At 38.4% G+C, this 20,050-nt stretch overlaps 1 protein-coding gene across 7 annotated transcripts in view; it reads left to right on the top strand.

Moving 5' to 3' along the window:
* MTA3 (metastasis associated 1 family member 3) overlaps window positions 1-20,050 on the top strand; it is a 179,512-nt gene that overhangs the window by 146,182 nt on the left and 13,280 nt on the right. For 4 of the 7 annotated variants that reach the window (XR_009447997.1, XM_059659993.1, XM_059659991.1 and 1 more), the window contains exons 11-16: window positions 89-147; window positions 3,965-4,089; window positions 6,901-7,052; window positions 8,513-8,735; window positions 15,945-16,031; window positions 19,296-19,442. Coding sequence is in view for 6 of the 7 variants with exons in the window: in XM_059659993.1 (XP_059515976.1) it covers window positions 89-147; window positions 3,965-4,089; window positions 6,901-7,052; window positions 8,513-8,735; window positions 15,945-16,031; window positions 19,296-19,442 (793 nt within the window). In the remaining variant the exon portion in view is untranslated. Of the gene's footprint in view, window positions 1-88; window positions 148-3,964; window positions 4,090-6,900; window positions 7,053-8,512; window positions 8,851-15,944; window positions 16,032-19,295; window positions 19,443-20,050 lie in introns of those variants that run through there. The other 3 variants (XM_059659992.1, XM_059659990.1, XM_059659994.1) reach the window with 2 other exon arrangements.

Raw genomic sequence — 20,050 nt, 5'->3', positions numbered from 1 at the left:
TCATTTTCTTGTGGATTTTTTAAAACAATGAAGTGGTAATAGTTGCTAAGCATTGTATGTAAAATATTTTATGTATCTTTTGAATTAGAAACGTCTAAAAGCAGCAGAAGCAGAGAGTAAACTGAAACAAGTGTATATCCCAACTTAGTAAGTAATGGAAATCTTTTAAAATATTTGTCATGGTATTAATTCTATCAAAACAAAATATGTCATTTTGGTCAGTTCTAGTCAAATTTGAATTCACTGTGTATCTTATTTTCTTCCACTACAAAGCATGAGACTTGCTTCCCATTATATCACTATAATAATATTTTTAGAGAGAAAAAATGGCTGGTAGGAAAAACACCACGTAGACAACAAAAGGACTAGAGAAAGAATGTCCCTAAATTGTACTTCTGTCACAACTGCGGGGAAAGTGTTAGGAAACTAACCTATGAAACTGTTGTTTGAAGCAAATATATTTCAGAAAGCTACCAACTCATGAAACTTGTATGTGGTAGAATGGATTTTTTTGGTTAATGCACACTGCCCTTTTGAGGCATGTTGTTTATCTAGTTGATAATTTTATATTATTTGCTTAGGGCTAGGGTTAGGGAAAGTAATTGGAATCATACTTTGTATATGTTGGATAAATAGTGAACAACTTTTTGTTGTTTTGGCCTAGCATTCTATCATTGTTTTCCTTTGGAGTTAGAAAACATTGTTATATCAACATGGATGCCAATATCCTTTTCATATGCTATGTTTTAAATGAATTATAATCTTTTTCTTGAGATCTTTGGATTTCAATCATTCATTTGTTCAGAAAAATTCAGTTTATTGAGCACCACATATATAGTGCTATCCTAAGTTCTTTGGGGATAAAAATGAAATTTACTACAAAGTTCTATGTACTGCTCCAAGATTTTTCTTACTCTGTGAGCTCAGTACAGTTGCCTTTATACTTAGCCTTTTGTTTACTGAATTTTGATACATTAAGACAGTTTTATATACTAGTATAAGAGGCCTCATAGGAAATGAATTGTAATATTTCTTACTAATCTTTTTTTAAAAATCCTCACCCAAGGGTATGCCTTTATTGATATTTGAGACAGAAGCCAGGGCGTGGTTGGGTGGAGACACACACATGCACACACACATTGATGTGAAAGAGGAGATCGAACCTACAACCCGGGTATGTGCCCTGACTGAGAATCAAACCCATAACCTTCTGGTGTAGGGACAACACTCCAAACCACTGAGCTACACTGGCCAGGCATCTTACTAATCTTTTATCTCAAGACAGATAATATGTAATTTATGGGGCCCATAATTTTTATTCAGAGATATAATGTCCCTTCTGCAGAGTGGTTTCTAATATTTTTAAATCTTATATAGTTTGAGTTATTTACAAAAGAATAACTCCCCAAAGGAAATCTGTTGTGATTCATCTGTCTCAGATTTTCAAAAGCAGGCATACCAGCTTTCTTGAACTTTACAATGTTAGTTATATCAAAGGAAAAGGGCATTCACCAAGCTAAGAAACTGTGGTGGAGAACCAGGTTAGGTCTAGGTCATTTTGAGTTTGTTTTGTCCACAGAGGTGTTGAATATATTGTTGGATATATTGGAGGGGAAAGTTCTGGGCTAGAGATACAAATTTGAGCTTCATCAGCATATATCATTGTGTTTAAAACTATGTATGAGATTTCATAGGAGAATCAATAAGAAAAAAATTGCCTTGGACCAAGCTTGAGGAAATCCAGTATTTATATGTCAGATACAGATAGAGAATGAAAGCTAAAAAAGAATAGCAAGATGAGTGCATTATTATCATTAAAGCTGAGAGAGGAGTGGGTTTCAAGGAGGGAAAGAGATCATCAGTGTCAGATGCTGGTAAGAAATAGCCAGGGAACTTAGCATCACAGAAGTTATCGGTGATCTTTAATGCTGTGGTGAGGACTCGGTGCTGCAGACACTGAAGATTGCAGCTCTCAAGAAACCTGGCTGCAAAGGGCAGTCGAGAGAAAGTTCTCGGCTTTGGGGAGTAGGTTGGGATAGAGAAATGGGAGAGTTTTTAAAATAGGAGAAATACATAACATGTTTATGAGAGGGTCCAGGAAGGAGAATGACGGGAACAAAGTTCTCAAGAGGGTGGCGGGGCAGAATCTGGAGCACTGATGGGGGAGGAAAGGTTTGGGCATCAGGTAAAAGGACAGTTTCATACAATGTGACTTTAAAACATCTTTCATGTTTTTCTTAGAGTAAAAGTTTATTTGGATGGTCACATTGACCTCAGTCATTTGTGCCCTGAATTAACCTGCAGGTACTTGGTTTTGCAAAACATAGTTTAAGTGATTCACATGTTTAAGTATATTCAGCCTTTGAACACTTGTTTTCCTCTTGTAATTATTATTATATTAAGGTCAGTAGTTTATTCAGTCAAATAACGTTCTAGATTCAGGTGAAGAACTAAAGTTGTATGTACTCTTGTTCTTTTTTTCAGGCAGTTCAACTGTAAATTTATATTAGCTCTTTTTCAACACACATATTTTAGCCCAGGGTTAAATATCAGAAATTTTCATATTTTGGGGAAGTCATTTAATTTCAAGGGGCCATCATGTTTATTAGCTATAATAGATTTTTAAAAATCAGAAATATTATATCTCTTGGACCTCTTAATCATTCTAAATTACCACTTTTCATTTTGTACATTTCCACATGAAAACTATAAGAAGAGACATACATTCTTTCTGGCTTAAAATGTGTTTTTTAAAACCAATTTGTCTTCCAAACACATTGCTGGCACAGGTTAAAGTGTAAATAATAGCCCTGTATATAGAATGGGGACTTCAGAGCACTCAGAGGTTCAATGATTTCATCTGGGGGTGGTGATGGGTGTCACCAAGAGTTACAGTAACAATGCCAGGAAGAAATCTTAATTTGCTGTCAGGCCAAGTTTACATACTAGGCTTTTGCTGGTAATTGGAACTATGGGAATGAAAAACAGCAAAGAGGAAACTCCTGAACCAACTCTGTATGGAAACGCCAAGTGTCTTGATAGTTGTGACCACTCATTACTTTAGTAATCATGGAAGATATAGTCATTCAGCATTTATTTCTCCCAAATAGATGTGAAAGTTCCTTGAAGTCAGGTACTGAATAAATACATGTTAAGTGAATTATGAGTTTATTGAGGACATACTGTATATACCTGTGCAGTATCTTCGGTCACGGTTTATAAGCTGGGGAGTTAGCCTACCCTAGATGGGGATAAGTTAGCCATGTTTGCACAGCAAGTAGAAGGTAATCTGGGGTACATGTTTCTGGGGAATTACAGCCTCTGGGAAATGTGCACGTACACTTCTGATGATGTCACTCTTTTCCTCCTAAAATTTTTTCTTGAAGAGAAAAACCTCTACTTTCCAATGCTATGTAATCTTCATAAAAGTTCAAACATAATAGAAATTACTACCATGAACAAAGTCTCCTGAAATGCTGACTTAACTCGGGATATGCCCCATTGACAGCCAGTGTTTGTGTTGATCATGGTCTTTTGTAAGTTCCCTCAGGAGTCAGCAGAACCAGGACACTGCCTTCCTCTGAACACAGCACATCGCCTTCGGCTTCATTTATATGATTCATAAAAGTACTTTATGTTCTCAGGAGAATTTGTGATAGCTAATACAGCGTAATAACTTGTATTTTTCAAAATAATCAGAGGGTGTCCTAAGGAAATTGTATTTGTGTGGAGAAGAGAGATGGCTGTATTTATTTTGTGAGTGTCAGGCATAAGAGATCGGTTTGTACATAACCTTGTTTTGTAAAGATGAATGGTTTGGGTTCACTTTTACCAGTGTATTTCTTCTTCACCAAGCATTCAAATTTATTTATGTGTAATTCAGATAAATCAGTAATGAAGTGTAGAGCCTTTGCCTTATTTGTACAAGTCATTTTTATGACCTTACTTTACATTTCATTGGAAGCAGCAAACCGAATCCCAACCAAATATCCACCAGCAATGGCAAACCTGGTACTGTGAATGGGGCCGTGGGAACCACGTTCCAGCCGCAGAATCCCCTCTTAGGGCGAGCCTGTGAGAGCTGCTACGGTAAGTTTTCTCCAGCGGGGCTTTCTTTTCTCATTTGAGGCCTGTCTCTGAAGTGCGTGGAACTGTGCTGGCACTGTGGGAGGAAGGTACATGAGGTCAGTACTGCGCAGAGGGCAGAATAATGCAGCCTTACAGTGAATAGATGCCCATCCTTACCTTCCGCCTGGACACTGAGTATTTAAGTCGTGGGTTTCCTTTGATTTGCTTTTGTGGGGTCCTGTGTTTGTTGATACAGCATTGTTAGCTGAGTTGCATTCAGAGCTGTTACTAGCTTGGTGCAAACCATGGTCCCATGAAATATTCCAAATCCCCTTTTGGATTTTTTCAAATTAAAGGCTTTGACAAATTAAAGGCTCCAAATAATTCTGTAGGAAACACCTGTGTGGGGGTAAACTGCTGCTTATTTATAGTCCTCAGACCAGATTCCCTCAGAGCACTGGTTTGGGAGATGCAGTTCTATGATACTTGTTTTTGGTCTCAGGATCCCAATTTATTCATTCCTGTCAAAAATCTCTACCAGAGGCTGGTAGTATTATACTTATTGGGTTGGTGAGATGAATTGTTACATAGTTGATATACTTTTTATGTTTATTTAAAATCTCATACAACAATATCATCTCTTAATGGAGTATCGGTGACATTATCATCTATGTTTTCTACCAACCAAAGTATGCTTGGGTGGGAGAGGGAAGAAAACGAATATTTATGAAAAGTCTACTTGGTCCCTAGTGTTTGTCTCTCAGCAGCTCTTTGAGGGTAGATGCAGCCGGCTGCCCTAAGGACATATGAATGAGGGAGTTTCAGCATTAAAAAGGCTCTTAAAACCAAATCATAAAATTTCTCTTCTGAAACCAAGGAAGGTGTGAGCCAGACAAATTGTGACTTCATAGAAATGGTACATATCTACCCATTTTCTGCACCATGGGAGCACAAGGGGAAACACTTTGTGGAAAATTAGCTTCTTTTGGTCAAGATTTTACATGAACTGTATCACAAATGTTTTTGAATTGGGAGTTCTCAGATTTTGAAGTACATTTATATTTAAATAAAATTTAAAAAAAAGAATCCTGGAGATAAATGGTAGTGACTTAATCTGTCTTTTATTTATAACCCCCTTTAGATATAAATAATCTCACATATACCTTTAAATAATTATTCTGTCATTTTTCTGTGTGCATGACAAATAAGCACTCTTAATTTTATAATATTTATTTTTGGTTCATATTTTAAAATAATTTCTATCAAAATAATGTAATATGTTTATTAGATTTATCATTGTATAAAAAATTGCTCTTTTCTATTTGTCATTTTTCAATTGAACATGAATTCATTATGTGTGGAGAAAAGCATTTGTTGACAAATATTAAATGACATGTCTTAGTTTGGGTAAAAATTTTGTTTTCAGAATCTAAAATAAGTCCATGCCTAATATGTAAAATTCTTATCATTTGTGTTTGTAAAAAATCAACTTATGATTTGTTTTTAAATTTTAAGAGCAAGATTTTGGGGCTGCTGCTTGCAAGGAGTCCTCAAAAGTAATACATGACAAGGTGCACAGTATAATTCTCAATGAACTAAAAAGGCAATTTGATTATAACGACCACCATATCTTCTTTTTTTGACATTGGCTGTGAAGTGTTAGCTGACTCCTGACTGTGCTGCTTGAACATTATGTGCTATAGATCGGGAGGAATATTCCAACACAAACTTACAGAATTATAATAATGATTTTTATGCACCTCATTAACTTAAATGTGTCAGTGTCAATGTTTTCAAACTTCAGATGGGGATACTTTGAATGTTATATGGCAGTAATTTAAACTGCAGAATAAGACTAACACAGGCTTGCAGTGTTTAGCTATGTGGTAAATCAACCAAGTTGCTAGGTCTTAAGCATGCTGTGATGTCGGCCACATATGCTCACTGAGTATATACTTACAGCCTTGAAGGAATTTGTTTTTTAAAGGAAGAAATTTAAAATAAGTATTTTATCTATTGATTAAGGAATGAAAACAGATACCTGCTTCTGTCACATTCCTACCTCTGTCAGTGGGGCCCCTCTGAGTACCTTAACCGAACTATAGGTTTGGACAACTGGCTTTAAACTTTTAAACACTAAGAGCAGTGATAATTTTCTGATAGCTTATTTCCAGAAATGTACACAATAGAAAATATTTGTAATTAACAAAAACTCCCCCCAGCAGCACAACATACTATGTAGGATACGTCATCTAATAGCTTCTCTTAGACAGATGCCACAGGCACTTGGTATATATATATATGAAGTTTTTAATGAATCCTGAGTCTTGAAAACTATATGTATACTAGAAGCCTGGTGCACGAAATTTGTGCACTCGGGCAGAGGTGGGGGGTGTCCCTTAGCCTAGCCTGCGTCCTCTCACAGTCCAGGAGCCCTTGGAGGATGTCCGGCTGATAGCTTAGGCCCGCAGTTGGACTGCAGTGGAGGCGGGACCCGCCACCGCCGCTGCACTTGCCAGCCGTGAGCCTAGCTTCTGGCTGAGCGGTGCTCCCACTGTGGGAGCTCACTGACCACCAGGGGGCAGCTCCTGCATTGAGCGTCTGACCCCTGGTGGCCAGTGTGCATCATAGCAACTGGTCATTCCACTGGTCGATTTGCATATTAGCCTTTTATTATATAGGATATTAGACTTTCATATATGGTTTGTAAGTTGGGGGAAGAAAAATAACGTAAACTGAAAGTGGCTTTGGAATATTTTTTGAAATGTTTGATTATATATTGATGTTACAAATTCTATAGCATCTTTGTTTTTCTTTTTCCTCCATCTTTAGCTACACAGTCTCATCAGTGGTATTCTTGGGGTCCACCTAATATGCAGTGTAGATTATGTGCAACCTGTTGGCTCTATTGGAAAAAATATGGCGGCCTGAAAATGCCCACTCAGTCAGAAGAAGAGAAGTTATCTCCCAGCCCACCTACAGAGGTACATGAGCAATATTCCTTATAGCCTTGAGGATGGTCATATTTTTCAATGGCTGGATCAGTCCTTGAAAACAGAAGTACAGTATTAGGTGATTTAAAAGCAAACAAAGCTATTTTTATAGCTAAACATAGCACCATAATATTCAGGGTGAGGGTGGAGAGAAGGGCAGGGACAAATCCAATCTTCACAGGTATTCAGTATTTGTTTTGTGAGAAGATTACCGAGGCAAAAGAACAATGTGTGTGGGAGGCCTTAGCATAAGTAGAAAGCTTACTGATTAAATGTTTGTTTTAATTGCTTTTTTGGGAAAACAGTTTGCAGCCTTTAGATACTATTGAAATTGTATCTTATTACATAAAATAACAACTTGAACACTTTTTCCCCACGCCTTGGCTATCATAGGAGGCACAAGAACGTGTGGACTTAATCTTGAGGTGAACAACAGTTGAAATGGGATTTTGGAAAAATTCTCATAGCAGATATCAAGCACCCTGGTCTACTAGAGGGAGACTATTATATTTGAGGACTAAGAGGATCTTGGAGTCCTTTAATATTTTTTTAAACAACACTCAAAATAATCTAATCCCTTGGCATATTTTTAAAAACTTATTATGAATATAGTTTGGGATTGTTAGGGTCAATTTAAAAACACATACATACTCCCCCACCCCAAACCCAGTTTTCTTCTCTACTTCCCCACCTTCTTTCCAAAAGTACAAACTTTTTAATCTTGTCCTTTGGAGTAGGGCAGTGGTCGGCAAACTGCGGCTCGCGAGCCACATGCGGCTCTTTGGCCCCTTGAGTGTGGCTCTCCCACAAAATACCACGTGCGGGCGCACTCGTACAGTGTGATTGGAACTTCGTGGCCCATGGGCAGAAGTCGGTTTTCAGCCTGGGCGAGTCTATTTTGAAGAAGTGGCGTTAGGAGAAGTGAGGGGGGCCGGGCGGTCAGGCGATGGGAGACGCAGCGCAGGGAAGGCGTGGGCGATTCGTGCACGAGTTGAGTGAGCCAATCCGTCAGCAGTCTCATTGTTCAGTGGTTAGTGCTAGTCACGTCCGCAAATCACGCGCAGGTGACAAAAGATAGAGGAAACAAGTATACAAGACGAGTGTGGATGGGAGAGTTGGAAGGGGTCGACCTCAGCGAACGTACCTCAATCAGATTGAGGACGTTTTTAGCAAAGGCCAGCTTAGGAGTACCCTAATTAAGTTAATAACAATGTACCTACCTATATAGTTTAAGTTTAAAAATTTGGCTCTCAAAAGAAATTTCAATCGTCGTACTGTTGATATTTGGCTCTGTTGACTAATGAGTTTGCCGACCACTGGGGTAGGCTATTGAGTTATAGATGCTTCAGTGGAAGATTTAAAAACTGCACTGTTGTTTGAGCATGATGCCAGTAGTACTGCACTTTAACCAGCCCTGTTCTTCACCTGTGTGTTGGTGTCTGATTCTACAGGACCCCCGTGTCAGAAGCCACATGTCTCGCCAAGCCATGCAGGGGATGCCCGTCCGCAACACTGGGAGCCCGAAGTCTGCGGTGAAGACCCGCCAAGCTTTCTTCCTTCACACTACATATTTCACAAAATTTGCTCGTCAGGTCTGCAAAAGCACCCTCCGGCTGCGGCAGGCGGCGAGACGGCCGTTTGTTCCTATTAATTATGCTGCCATTAGGGCAGAATGTAAGATGCTTTTGAATTCTTAACCTTATGTGTTGTGCTTCTGACCATTTTCTCTCTTTCCCGCTCTCTTTTTTGTTTTGTTTTTATTTGCAATAAACATAAGTTCTTGTGTACAGCCTTTTATTTGGTTTATTTTTTTTTACATTGTTTTTGTCTGCTGCCATTTGCATTATGCCAACCTGAAAAGAAAACATTGCCACCTCTGCAGTTTTTTGCATAGTGTTCAGCAAAAGATGATGGGAGGTGGTCCTGTCCAGTGGGGCTTTGTGATGGAATTGCCTACATAGGTCTTATTGAGACACTTTTACCTGGAAGGTAGTGTCACAATGTAATCCCCCAGGGTGGTGGTACAGTGAAACTCCATAACTGAGACATGCAGTCCAGTCTTACATGAATTCATTAGATTTGAATAAAATTTGCCAATTTACACTAATGAAAAATTGTATGTCATTATAAATTGTATTGTTTTCCCATGAACCTTTTACAATTATCATACAATATTTTGGAAATTCACAGTGCTTTATAATATACACTAGATTTAGTAGAAGATTTAGCAAATTACAAATGAATTTTAAAGTCTTGGGTGAATTTTCTGAAAATACACATTTAGTTTTTACAAACTGATGTCCGAATTTGTTGTTGAGCATTCTTTCTATTGTCCAATTTGGTTTCCATTTCATAATCATATATCATATATATTTCCACAGACATTTACACGACTTAATTACTCTCATTTGCAATGCGTTCATTCTTGCTTATGTTTCATTTTTTTGTTAGAACAAAGGTCATATGTACCAATGAATCATGGATTGTTCTGTTATTACCGTGTCCCCATAAATGTGTCCATAAGTTATGTGTTAACTCTGATTCTAGTCATGCTCCTTTCGGTCACGTTCCTGGCTAGCATGTGAGAGCCATGCAACTTTCCCTAAAGGATGAGAAGAAAACTTGCTGTCTGGCTTAACATGGGAAATAGAAAAGATATTCAGTAGATGTTTTTTCTTTGTCCTTGAGATAAGAAAGTTCTTACTACAGGATGTTCCCATTTTGATTTAAAGAGGGTATCCATAAAAGGAATAATGATTGAAAAACATTTTGTTCCTAAAGCTAATTTTCAGCAGGATAGTTGAAAGGCTTTAAAAATGTACAGGTAAAAGCTTTATAAGAGGAAAAGTGCTTTGTAAAGGGAGTGGAAATTGATAGTAATCTCTGAGTCCCATGGAGGGGAAATTTAGCTACATTAGATTCATATGTATTTGAGAATTTAGGCTTATGTTGAGGTTTCATTGCTAGCATTTCAGAGTTGAGGGATTTATGCTATTTTCACTTTTTACAATCAATTTTAAGGAACTGGAATATTTATATTCATCTAAAGTGCTTAGTTGATTTAAAACACATATAATTTTTTTTTTAATATATTTTATTGATTTTTTACAGAGAGGAAGGGAGAGAGATAGAGAGTTAGAAACATCGATGAGAGAGAAACATCGATCAGCTGCCTCCAGCACATCTCCTACTGGGGATGTGCCCGCAACCCAGGTACATGCCCTTGACCGGAATCGAACCTGGGACCTTTCAGTCCGCAGGCCGACGCTCTATCCACTGAGCCAAACCGGTTTCGGCCATATATAATTTCTTAAGTAAGAGGAAAAACATTTGAGAAAGAAAATGAATGAAATTCTTTCATTAAAGTTGACTGGGATCCATTATCATCTTTGTTCCTGTGAATGGAAAAGAAACCATCACCAACTAAATTGGCTGCTTGAGGAAGCTTCTGTTTCCTGTGGCTTTTCTGTTCATTACTCAGTGAATTTGCAAATTGTGTTTATTTTGATTATTCTTCAATGAAGTATATTTTTCTGCTGCCTCATTTTATCCCCTCCCCCTCCCAATTGAAAGGCCATAGTGCTTTTAAAAAGTCAAGATTAAATTACCTGTATTTTATTTCTACAAACATAGACATATGGTAATAATAAGAGTATAGTCACTTGTGATGAGATTCAAGGAACATTTTATTTTGTATTTAGCTTCATTGGGTTACATATAGAATTAGATTCTCAGAATAATTGATTTTACCTTGAGATTTAAAATGATAAAGCTTCAGCAGGTATCTGCTCAGTAATTTTAGCATATAATTGATTCTTGCATCATCTCCCTTCTGTGCACCTTATTGCAGCCTCTTCAGCAGGTCCCTTGATGTTGGCTTGTTAGTGAGAAGATCAGGTGTTAATAACCTGGTGTCTGTAAGCAACCATGTCTCTGGTCCAGTGAGAATGTATGTGTATTTTGGGGTGTAAGCTTTTCTTGGTTTCTCAAAGGCAATGGTGACCCTGTTACTCCCCTCACAAAGTTAATCACTGTGGTGCAATATGAATGTTCTTTCAGATCAGGTAAAAGGTTGTAATTCTAAAGGTATTGATAAATTAAGAGCTCTAATTAATGCATTTTAGAATACTTCATCATAATATTGGAAAAGGGAAATAGTTTTCCCTGAGAACTTGAGCATCTTCCTCTTATAAGCACTATAAAAGTTGACCCCTTCATTAGCACCATCAAAACCAGAATTTATGGGGTTACAGACTGCATATGACTGAAAAAAAGGGGAGCTAAACTCTAAATTAGATGGGGGAGACCATACTCTTAATTGCGAGTTCTTAAAGGGGAATCTTTGTTTGCATATGTGTAAAATATCTCAAGGAAAATGTAAGGAGTAGAGTGGGGAGGGAAATTGGAAAGCTGAGAGAGTGGTGATGGGAAGGAGACTTCACCACTCACTTCATTCTTCCAGACTTTCAATTTTGAACCATAGGAATATAGTTTCTGTTTTAAATAATTTAAAAGCAAATAAGTATATTGTATGACCAACATGTTTATATATATATATATATATATATATATATATATATATATATGATATATGGAAAATGATTTTTTAAAACCAGTTTCTCCAAATATCTATTCATTTTAATAATATACTTTTATGTGTGAATATATAAGTCCATGCCCCAAATTACTAAAATTAGTAGAATATCTGAGCTAGTTCTACCATATAGATAGTGCTTATTAAAAATGCATTGCTAGCCCAGGCAATGTGGCTCAGTGGTTGAGCATTGACCCATGAACCAAGAGGTCCCTGGTTCAATTCCTGGTCAGGGCACATGCCCAGGTTGCAGGCTTGATCCCCAGTAGGGAGGGTGCAGGAAGCAGCCAGTCGATGATGTTTCTCATTGATGTTCCTATCTCTCTATTCTTCTTCCTCCCTCTCTAACATCAATAAAAACATCTTTAAAAAATGCATTGCTAAACCCCAAACCAAGCATTGCATAAAAGTACTGTTTCTTTGATGAGATTTGCAGACTGATGTCATGGTTGTAACAGCATCAAGTTTCAGACAGACTAGCCTGTCCCTTCTCCCCTTTGATGCCCCTCCCCTCAGTAAGAAAGCCAGGATGTGATGATGGGGTTCCTCCCTTGATACTGCCATCAGACATTAAGTGATCAGATGACTTCGTCAAAGCTCAGTAAAATCACCTGACGCCAGCTGAGCACAGGGTTACTACTTGAGATTCAGGGTCCTCGGAGACTGAGGAAGAAGTAGGTGCATTAGCAGCTTCCTGTAGTTCAATGAAGCTGGGTCTTGGAGAAGTGGATCCAAAGGATTTACCTGCCACCTTTGTAGCTTGCATGGGTCAGTAAGTGGTTTCTCAGTTGACAACATACCAGACTTGAATGACAGCAGTATAGCCACAATGAAGTTCAAGAGGCACCTGGAGCCATATTTTTTTTTCCCTGTTCAAAGTTGCTAATTCAACTTGGAATTATCCCAAGGGCCCATACTCATAAGAAATTTGTAACATATTTTCTGATTTTTTTCTAGAGATGGCTCAGCAAAAGTTATTACTTGTATAAACTTTTGTGAAATGTTAAGCTCTAACATTAGGAGAGAAGAGTTGGGTTTATTTTGGTATTTTTGGTAATAAAATTTGTTTCTGAATGGATACTTCAAATCTTTCTAAAGATTCAAACGTGGTTACAAATCTCATCCTACTCTACAGAGGTAACTGCTGTTACCAGTATTTAAAGTATCCAGAGGTATTCTGGATTACTTTTTTAAAAAAATTTAATTAGGTTAATTAGCCTAAGAATTCCTAGGCTATTTCCAACCATTTTCTATTAGAAGTAATGTTGCAACAAATATCCCTACATAGATATTTCAAACTGATGAACATGCATTTTGAATTTTGATAGTTGCTACCCAGTTGCCCTTAGAAAAGTGCAATTTACACTCCCACCCACGGTGTCTAGAGATGCCTGTTTCTCGGACCTCACCAGCGGTGTTACCCATCTTTCAAACACTTGGCTAGTTGACGAGTGACATGTGAGCTTGCATTTCTCTTTTTGAGCGAGATGGAAATATTTGCATATATTTGTACATTCCTTTTCTGTCAACTGTTTTTGCCCCTCGCCTATTTTCTGTTGGATAAAAGTCTCGATTTGTGGGAACTTTTTATATTTTAAGGAAATAAGCTCATCTGTGATATGTGATGCAAATATTTCCCCATTTTGTCTTTGACTTTGTTTATGATGTATTTGCCAAATAGATTTTTTAAACGTAGCTGAGTTTATCTTTTTTTTAAATGGCACCTATATTTTGAATCTTGATTAGAAATGCCTCTACAGTTCCTAAAAGGAAATTCTGGGGATGGTTTTATTTTGACAGCGATCTCGAAAGCCCATGTGAGATGTTTTTGTGAATTTTAATTCGATGTTTACTTTTTGCAGTTTTTCCATTTCATTTATCCCCCTAATCTTTCCAAAGCAGTTTTTAAAAATGGCCATCAGATGCAATAAAAGTAACAGTGTTTTTCCAGGTTTACCTCAAGAAGCTGTAGAGCATCCTCTTGGAAGCCAGTGACAGGTGCCTTGTGTTCAGTCCAGTAACTTGAGTGAGACGTGGAGTTTGCCCTGTCTCTGAGCAGATTCTGATTCCTTCTGGGTTCTTTGGGCATTTGTCAGATCGCTTTCTTTATCTGTGCACTTTTACTGCACACTAATGAATGATCTCTGTTTAAATAGTTAAGAGAATAATTTGGGAGTGAGGACTGACCCACACTGGCCTGTTCTTCTTCGAAGATGCTAATTCAACTTGGAATTAGATTTTACTTAAACAACTCAAGTGCGAACCTGATAATCCTATGTTTATGATTCCCTCAGGGTGGAATGTATTTTTCCCATTTATATATCACTGAATGGCTGCCATTTTTATGTTAAACAGCAACTCGTTGTCTTAGCACCTTCCCAATTTCTTTATAGTTGAGACTGGTAATTCGTGTGGGATTAGTGAAATATGGATCCTTCTTAAGAGCTTTGACCCCCCCATTCAGGTGCTCTGTAAATTGCCACTTGGAACATCACATAATTACTCCAACTAATTTAATGAGGAATTAAAAACATTAAAGTGAAATATCTTTGGGTATTGTGTTGGTGACCCCTTTGATGGATTTGTTGATTCTTGTCAGGGTGATGGTTATAGGGGAGTCCATCGATTGCAGCCACACTGGTAGTTTTCCTTTGGGCCTTATAGACTGGAATAGAGCAAAGTTAGTCTAATCGCTAGTAATAGTGATATAGCGATTGCCTTTGTCTAGTGCACTGAGAAAATAAACAAGGGGATTCATTCAAGCTTTATTAATAGAAAGGAGAAATTTTTCTCTTGTCCTCATCCCAAATAGAACTTCAGAAGAATTAATAATATTAGGAAGGAATTATTATTTAGTATTAGTTCACAGTGATTTGACAGGTGTTTGATCCTTGTAGGATTTGGGCTGCTTTTTAATGTTTATTTAGATTACGCTTCCAAAGCATGGTGATTATATTTCCACCTGTATCTTCGCTATTAGCGATGGGTGAAAAGCGAAGGTTAGCAAGTCTCCCCCCAAAGGAAAACAGCCGAATAGTAGGAAAAGAAATGGAATCTTCATAGTTGCCAGTGGTTTCATAATTAGCCAGTGTTTGGGATACATATTCAGATTCCTACTTGAGGATCTCGGTAGTATGTACTTTGTCTATTTTCATATTTTTAAAATGCTATTTTCCCACTCTTTACTGTTTGTTATTAGAAAAAGAGTTTCCTTAGTGAAAGAGAGGGCCAGAGCTTATGAAAAAGTTAATTTTTTACCTTTAAATTACTTGAGGTTCCAGATAGAATTGTAGGTTTTAATAGTGCAGAGAATTCCTATGGATGTCAAAGGAAATGTCTTGTATGTATGCCTAGAAATGTGGCCTCAGCCTGTGAAAGAGCAAATTCTCTAAGTTGAGTCAGAAAGCCTGTAGGACATTTTTGTCCAATATTTGAAGGTGGGGAAAAGGCATAGATATAGAATCATACCTGCCAGAGCCACTCTGTTAAGCTTTATGACAATATATGCAAATTTAAACAACTTCAATACACTTTTTTGTCCCTTCAAACTCTATTTTTACAACAATTCTGGTATGAGAGGCAGCCGGGTTCCACATCTATTCTTCTGTCCTAATGACAGCTCATTAAAATGCAGAGTGTTCATGGTGTATGCTTTATTTTTCTCTGTCTGAAATGTCTGCGGCAGGGAATGAGGAGTGTGCTGTGAGCTCTTATCCACTATTACCCGTCCTCACAGAACCTTACTGATTCTGATTAGCAGATAAAATACTCTGCATACAGGTGACCTTTTAAATCTCAGCACGAATGTCATCAGGGTGGGATACGAAGGAGAGGAAACCAGTGATAAAACCAAATGACCCATTTTCGTCCTTGTGAGGCTGTCATCTCACGGAATTGAGTGTCACCAAGCTAGACCAAGTGCTCCTCAGTGGAAAACCACTCCATGTGAGTCAGGGGTGGCCAAGGAGGTAGTTACCTTCGTCAGCTGTCACTTCTGCCTTCCATGCCAGATTCATCTTCCATCAGGATGGACTCGGCCTCGTACTTCATGGAAAATTTTCCGCTTTAATGCAGAAGAGCTGTGGCTAGAAAGGAAGCATATTCCCACTGCCTTTCAGATGGGCACGCACAGAGTCTCAAATGTTTTTGTGAAAGCCGAAAGGAAATGACAGGAATCTGGGGGATGTTTGGCACTGTTTTGCACTTGCACCTGTTGTTTCTGTGGTGTGTGTCGTGTAGGAAGAGAAAACGGCCTCATGGGTTGTCTCCATGTTTCTTTCTCTCCTCAGATGCAGACAGACATGCTGAACTCTCTGGAAGTCCCCAGAGAAGCAAAAGCACCAGGAAACCTTTGGCATGTATCATTGGGTATTTAGGTGGGTACTTTCTAATAGAGGGGGAAACCTCAACAATTTCTGTATCTTATAAATATTTGGCTATCCTAAATTGGCATACCTCAACTAAATTCAAGCCTTTTGAATAGCTGAAATTGGATTCCTTTGTATGTAGAGTCCATTTATCTTGTTTTAGAAACTTTTTTTATTGCCAAAATATACACAACAGACACAATTATGGATTTGTTTACTTTTTTCCAAAGAAGTCATTGAATAAAAATGCAGTGTACACTTAAGTATATAAATACAGATTAAGCAACAAAATGAAAATAAGAACCATTAAATTATTAATGAATGAATCGTCTTAAGATTGTAGATTTATTTTTTAAAAATATATTTTTATTGACCAGGAATTGAACCTTGACCTCCTGGTTCACAGGTCGATGCTCAATCACTGAGCAACATTGGCTGGTCTTAATATTATGATTTCGACCCTTCTAGTACTTCAGTCCACCTCACTCCTTCCCTTAAACAGAGAGAAATGGATTGGTTTATTTACCTTTTTTTAAAAAAAGATAAAACTGATTTTTAAGCTACCTTAAACAAATTATAGTTTTGATATGCCAATTAAGGTTACTTTGAAAGAGGAGCATTTGTATTGCTTTCTGAAAGTTGCCAAAGATGATGGTTCCATTTACATGTTGAAATATCACAATTAACAATAGTATAAAAAATTACTGGGCAATGACCTTTTTTCTTTTTGGCAAAGGTTTAAGATAATTTGCAAAATAATGGTTCCTAATATACTTAGAAGCTATAATGGCATATTTCTAATATTCTTGCCTTTTCATTTTCTCAGTAAAAGTGAAATATGTAGTCAGAGTTGCACTGAACCTTATTGCTCTGTCAGAATTTGTAGTTAGGAAGTGTCCAAACTTTAGATAGCCAGTCGTTTAAATCAAAGTGTAGCCTTAAGCCTGGCATATTATCTGGTCCTCACTGAGCATGCTAGCAGTCAGAAGCTCACAACTTCCTCTTTGATGTTAGTCTGCCACCTTATTTCTTGTTTTATTCCTCGGGGGCTAAAGAGTTGTTTTGATAGCCCCTGAGCATATCACATGGTTATCATAGGCATAGCCTAGGTCAGTGATGGCGAACCTTTTGAGCTTGGTGTGTCAGCATTTTGAAAAACCCTAACTTAACTCTGGTGCCGTGTCACATATAGAAATTTTTTGATATTTGCAACCATAGTAAAACAAAGACTTATATTTTTGATATTTATTTTATATATTTAAATGCCATTTAACAAAGAAAAATCAACCAAAAAAATGAGTTCTCTTGTCACCTCTGACACGCATGTCAAAGGTTCGTCATCACTGGCCTAGGTCATGGTGGTTAAATCCTTGAGGTTTGCTTTCTGTCTTTCCTTGTAAGACCTAATCCTAGAAGCCCCTTCTCACTTGTAAGGCAAAGTTTCTGATCATAGAAAATAGAATATAGCATTGCACATTAGTTGGCCTTTCCACAGGTAATTGTGTATCCCTCCTGTGGGTAAACTGGTGCGGGTTTCTCCCAGATATGCTCAAAGCTGAGTTGTCCTACTAGCTGAATTATATCCCTACATAACATATATCTGAGTATTTACTATGTTCAAGACACTATACTAAGTGGTTTGGGAACACCCAGATGAGTAAGACCTTGCCTTCAAAAATCTTCGTCTACTGGGGAAAGTATACAGGTTAAGACAGTTAAAGATTCTGTAAAGGAATTACAGGTAGTATGCATGGGGCACTTGGAGGAAGGAGTAGTTATTTCTGATGAGTGTTAAGGCAGCCTACATGAAGAAAACGATATTTGATCTCAGCCTTGAAATATAGGATTTGAAAAACAGGAAAGTAATATTTTTTCCCTTATTAGGCTAAGAGAACCAGGTAAACAAAGGCCTCAGTGAGTCAAGGACTTGAAAAGCTCAGGGAATGCAGGTTTGTCTGGTCTGGATGGAGCATAGAGTGTGGAGGTTGCAATAAAAAATAGGTTAGCAGCCCTGGCCGGTGTGGCTGGTTGGGTGTTATCCCCTGCACCAGAAGGTTGCCAGTTTGATTCCCGGTCAGGACGCATTGCCTGGGTTGCGGGCTCCATCTCCTGTAGGGGGTGTGCTGGAGGCAGCTGATGGATGTTTTGCTCTCACATCGATGTTTTTCTCTCTCTCCCTCTCCCTTCCTCTCTTTCTAAAAATCAATAAGAAATACATATTTTTAAAATGAGGTTAGCAGACCTTCAATGCTATTTTGGAAAAAAAATCAGCGCCATATTTTGGTTATCACTTGATTCAGTTTTGACAAGTGTAGGATTTTGACCAGAACAAGATACAGTAATTCTAATAATGCTAAAGGCTCTTCCCAAATTTCAGTAAATGAGGCTGTAATCCTGGCCCTCACCTGAAAAGAAGGGTGGCTTTTCACCCTGGTGGGCACACTGGGTGTTAACCCAGACCAGTGAGCAAGTTTAGCTTTGGAGAAGAGGTTGTTCAGTATCAGTAATAGACTGAGGTCCTTAACTTCCAGTTCCTACAGTATTGCAATTGCTGTCCCTCTACTCTGTCCAAAAAGTAAATGAGTGGTTCTGGGCTGTGTGCCTGACAACAGCATGCTTCACTTAAACACACATATACCACGTGCACATTATAGTTTTGTGATACATCCTCTTTTCTTCTGCTGCTTTTTGACTCGAGTATTTGGAGTTTGGTGTCAGATTTCATGTATATCAATACGTTCTGGGCTGGGAGTGATTGGCCCTGGTTCCCATACCCTGGGTGAAGAACCAGAGGAGGAACCCTGTTTTTCAGAAAGCTCTATGCACCAGATATGGGTACTTGCTAAGTTCTGGTTTGATAGAACACGGAGGTGGTTTTTCTCTGAGGCTACCTCTCCAGATAGTTTTTGGATTGCTAATACCTTGAATAGTCAGATGCCTTATTATTCCCTTAGTAGAGCTTGTATTTAAGTGACCTTCTATGGTGTTTTTTTTTCCCCTTTTCTTTCTTTTTCTCGCTTGTACTGACAACATGAAGCTAGAGCTCCAGTTAGCAGGAAAGAACCAGCTCACTTTTGATAAGGAAAGCAGTCATGGTAACAGCACTTGAAGCTGATTAATTATGCAAGTCCTTGGGAAAACAGGCTGGCTCCTAAAGAACTGACTCTCAGCTCATTAAGAAATAAGATGTGTGCCTATTAACCAGGGAAGTTCCACACAGAGATTTTTTAATACCATTTTCGGAGTTGAGAAACCTTTTTTTCCCTCTGTCAGAGATCCATCCTTCGAAGAAACCTAATGTAATTCGATCTACACCAACTCTACAAACTCCCACTACCAAGCGGATGCTGACCACCCCCAATCACACGACTCTGAGCATTTTGGGGAAAAGAAACTACAGTCATCACAATGGCCTGGGTGGTAAGTAAGCCCAGAAATGCAGGGGCTTTCTGATAGGCCAGGGCCCCTGGCCACTGCTGGGCACCATCTGCCAAGTCTAAGAATGTATAACCGCCAGTGGGAGGGGAGTAAGAGGGAAGGCGGCCACGTGCCCCGGTGAAGACATTTCCCAGGTGCTGTTTCTCCTTTTCGGGAGGAACATTTTTGCTCCCACTTCCTCTCAGAAGGCTTGTTCGGAGATGAAGTGTGTATTTAGCAGGTTGCCTCTGCCGGGTAATAATGTTCTTGCGGGGATGCACACTCACTGCTCATTTATATTTCCTTGAGCAGAAGGGATGATTTCGCCTTCTGTCTGAGATAGCAGTGCTCTCTGGGGTTCTTCAGCCTTCCGTGGGTTGTTCGGAATTTGACACTTGTCCCCTACTTCTTTCATCTTGTCATTGTTTTTAATTGCTCCAGAGTACTATAAGTCATGAAAGGAATTGCCTGAGTGATGCCCTAAATACAGAAATAATCATTTGTTTCTAATGGAAAAACAGAACTATCACCTCTTATCCAAAGTACTTCTCCTGGGCCTGGCCATATGATTTCAGGTGGAATTGAATTATGTTCCCAGTGGAACTATAGCG

The sequence above is a fragment of the Myotis daubentonii genome, chromosome 12, assembly GCF_963259705.1.
Source record: "Myotis daubentonii chromosome 12, mMyoDau2.1, whole genome shotgun sequence".
Lineage (NCBI taxonomy): Eukaryota > Metazoa > Chordata > Mammalia > Chiroptera > Vespertilionidae > Myotis > Myotis daubentonii.
Note: the sequence above shows the minus strand (reverse complement) of the source record. Positions and strands in the feature narration are given on the sequence as shown.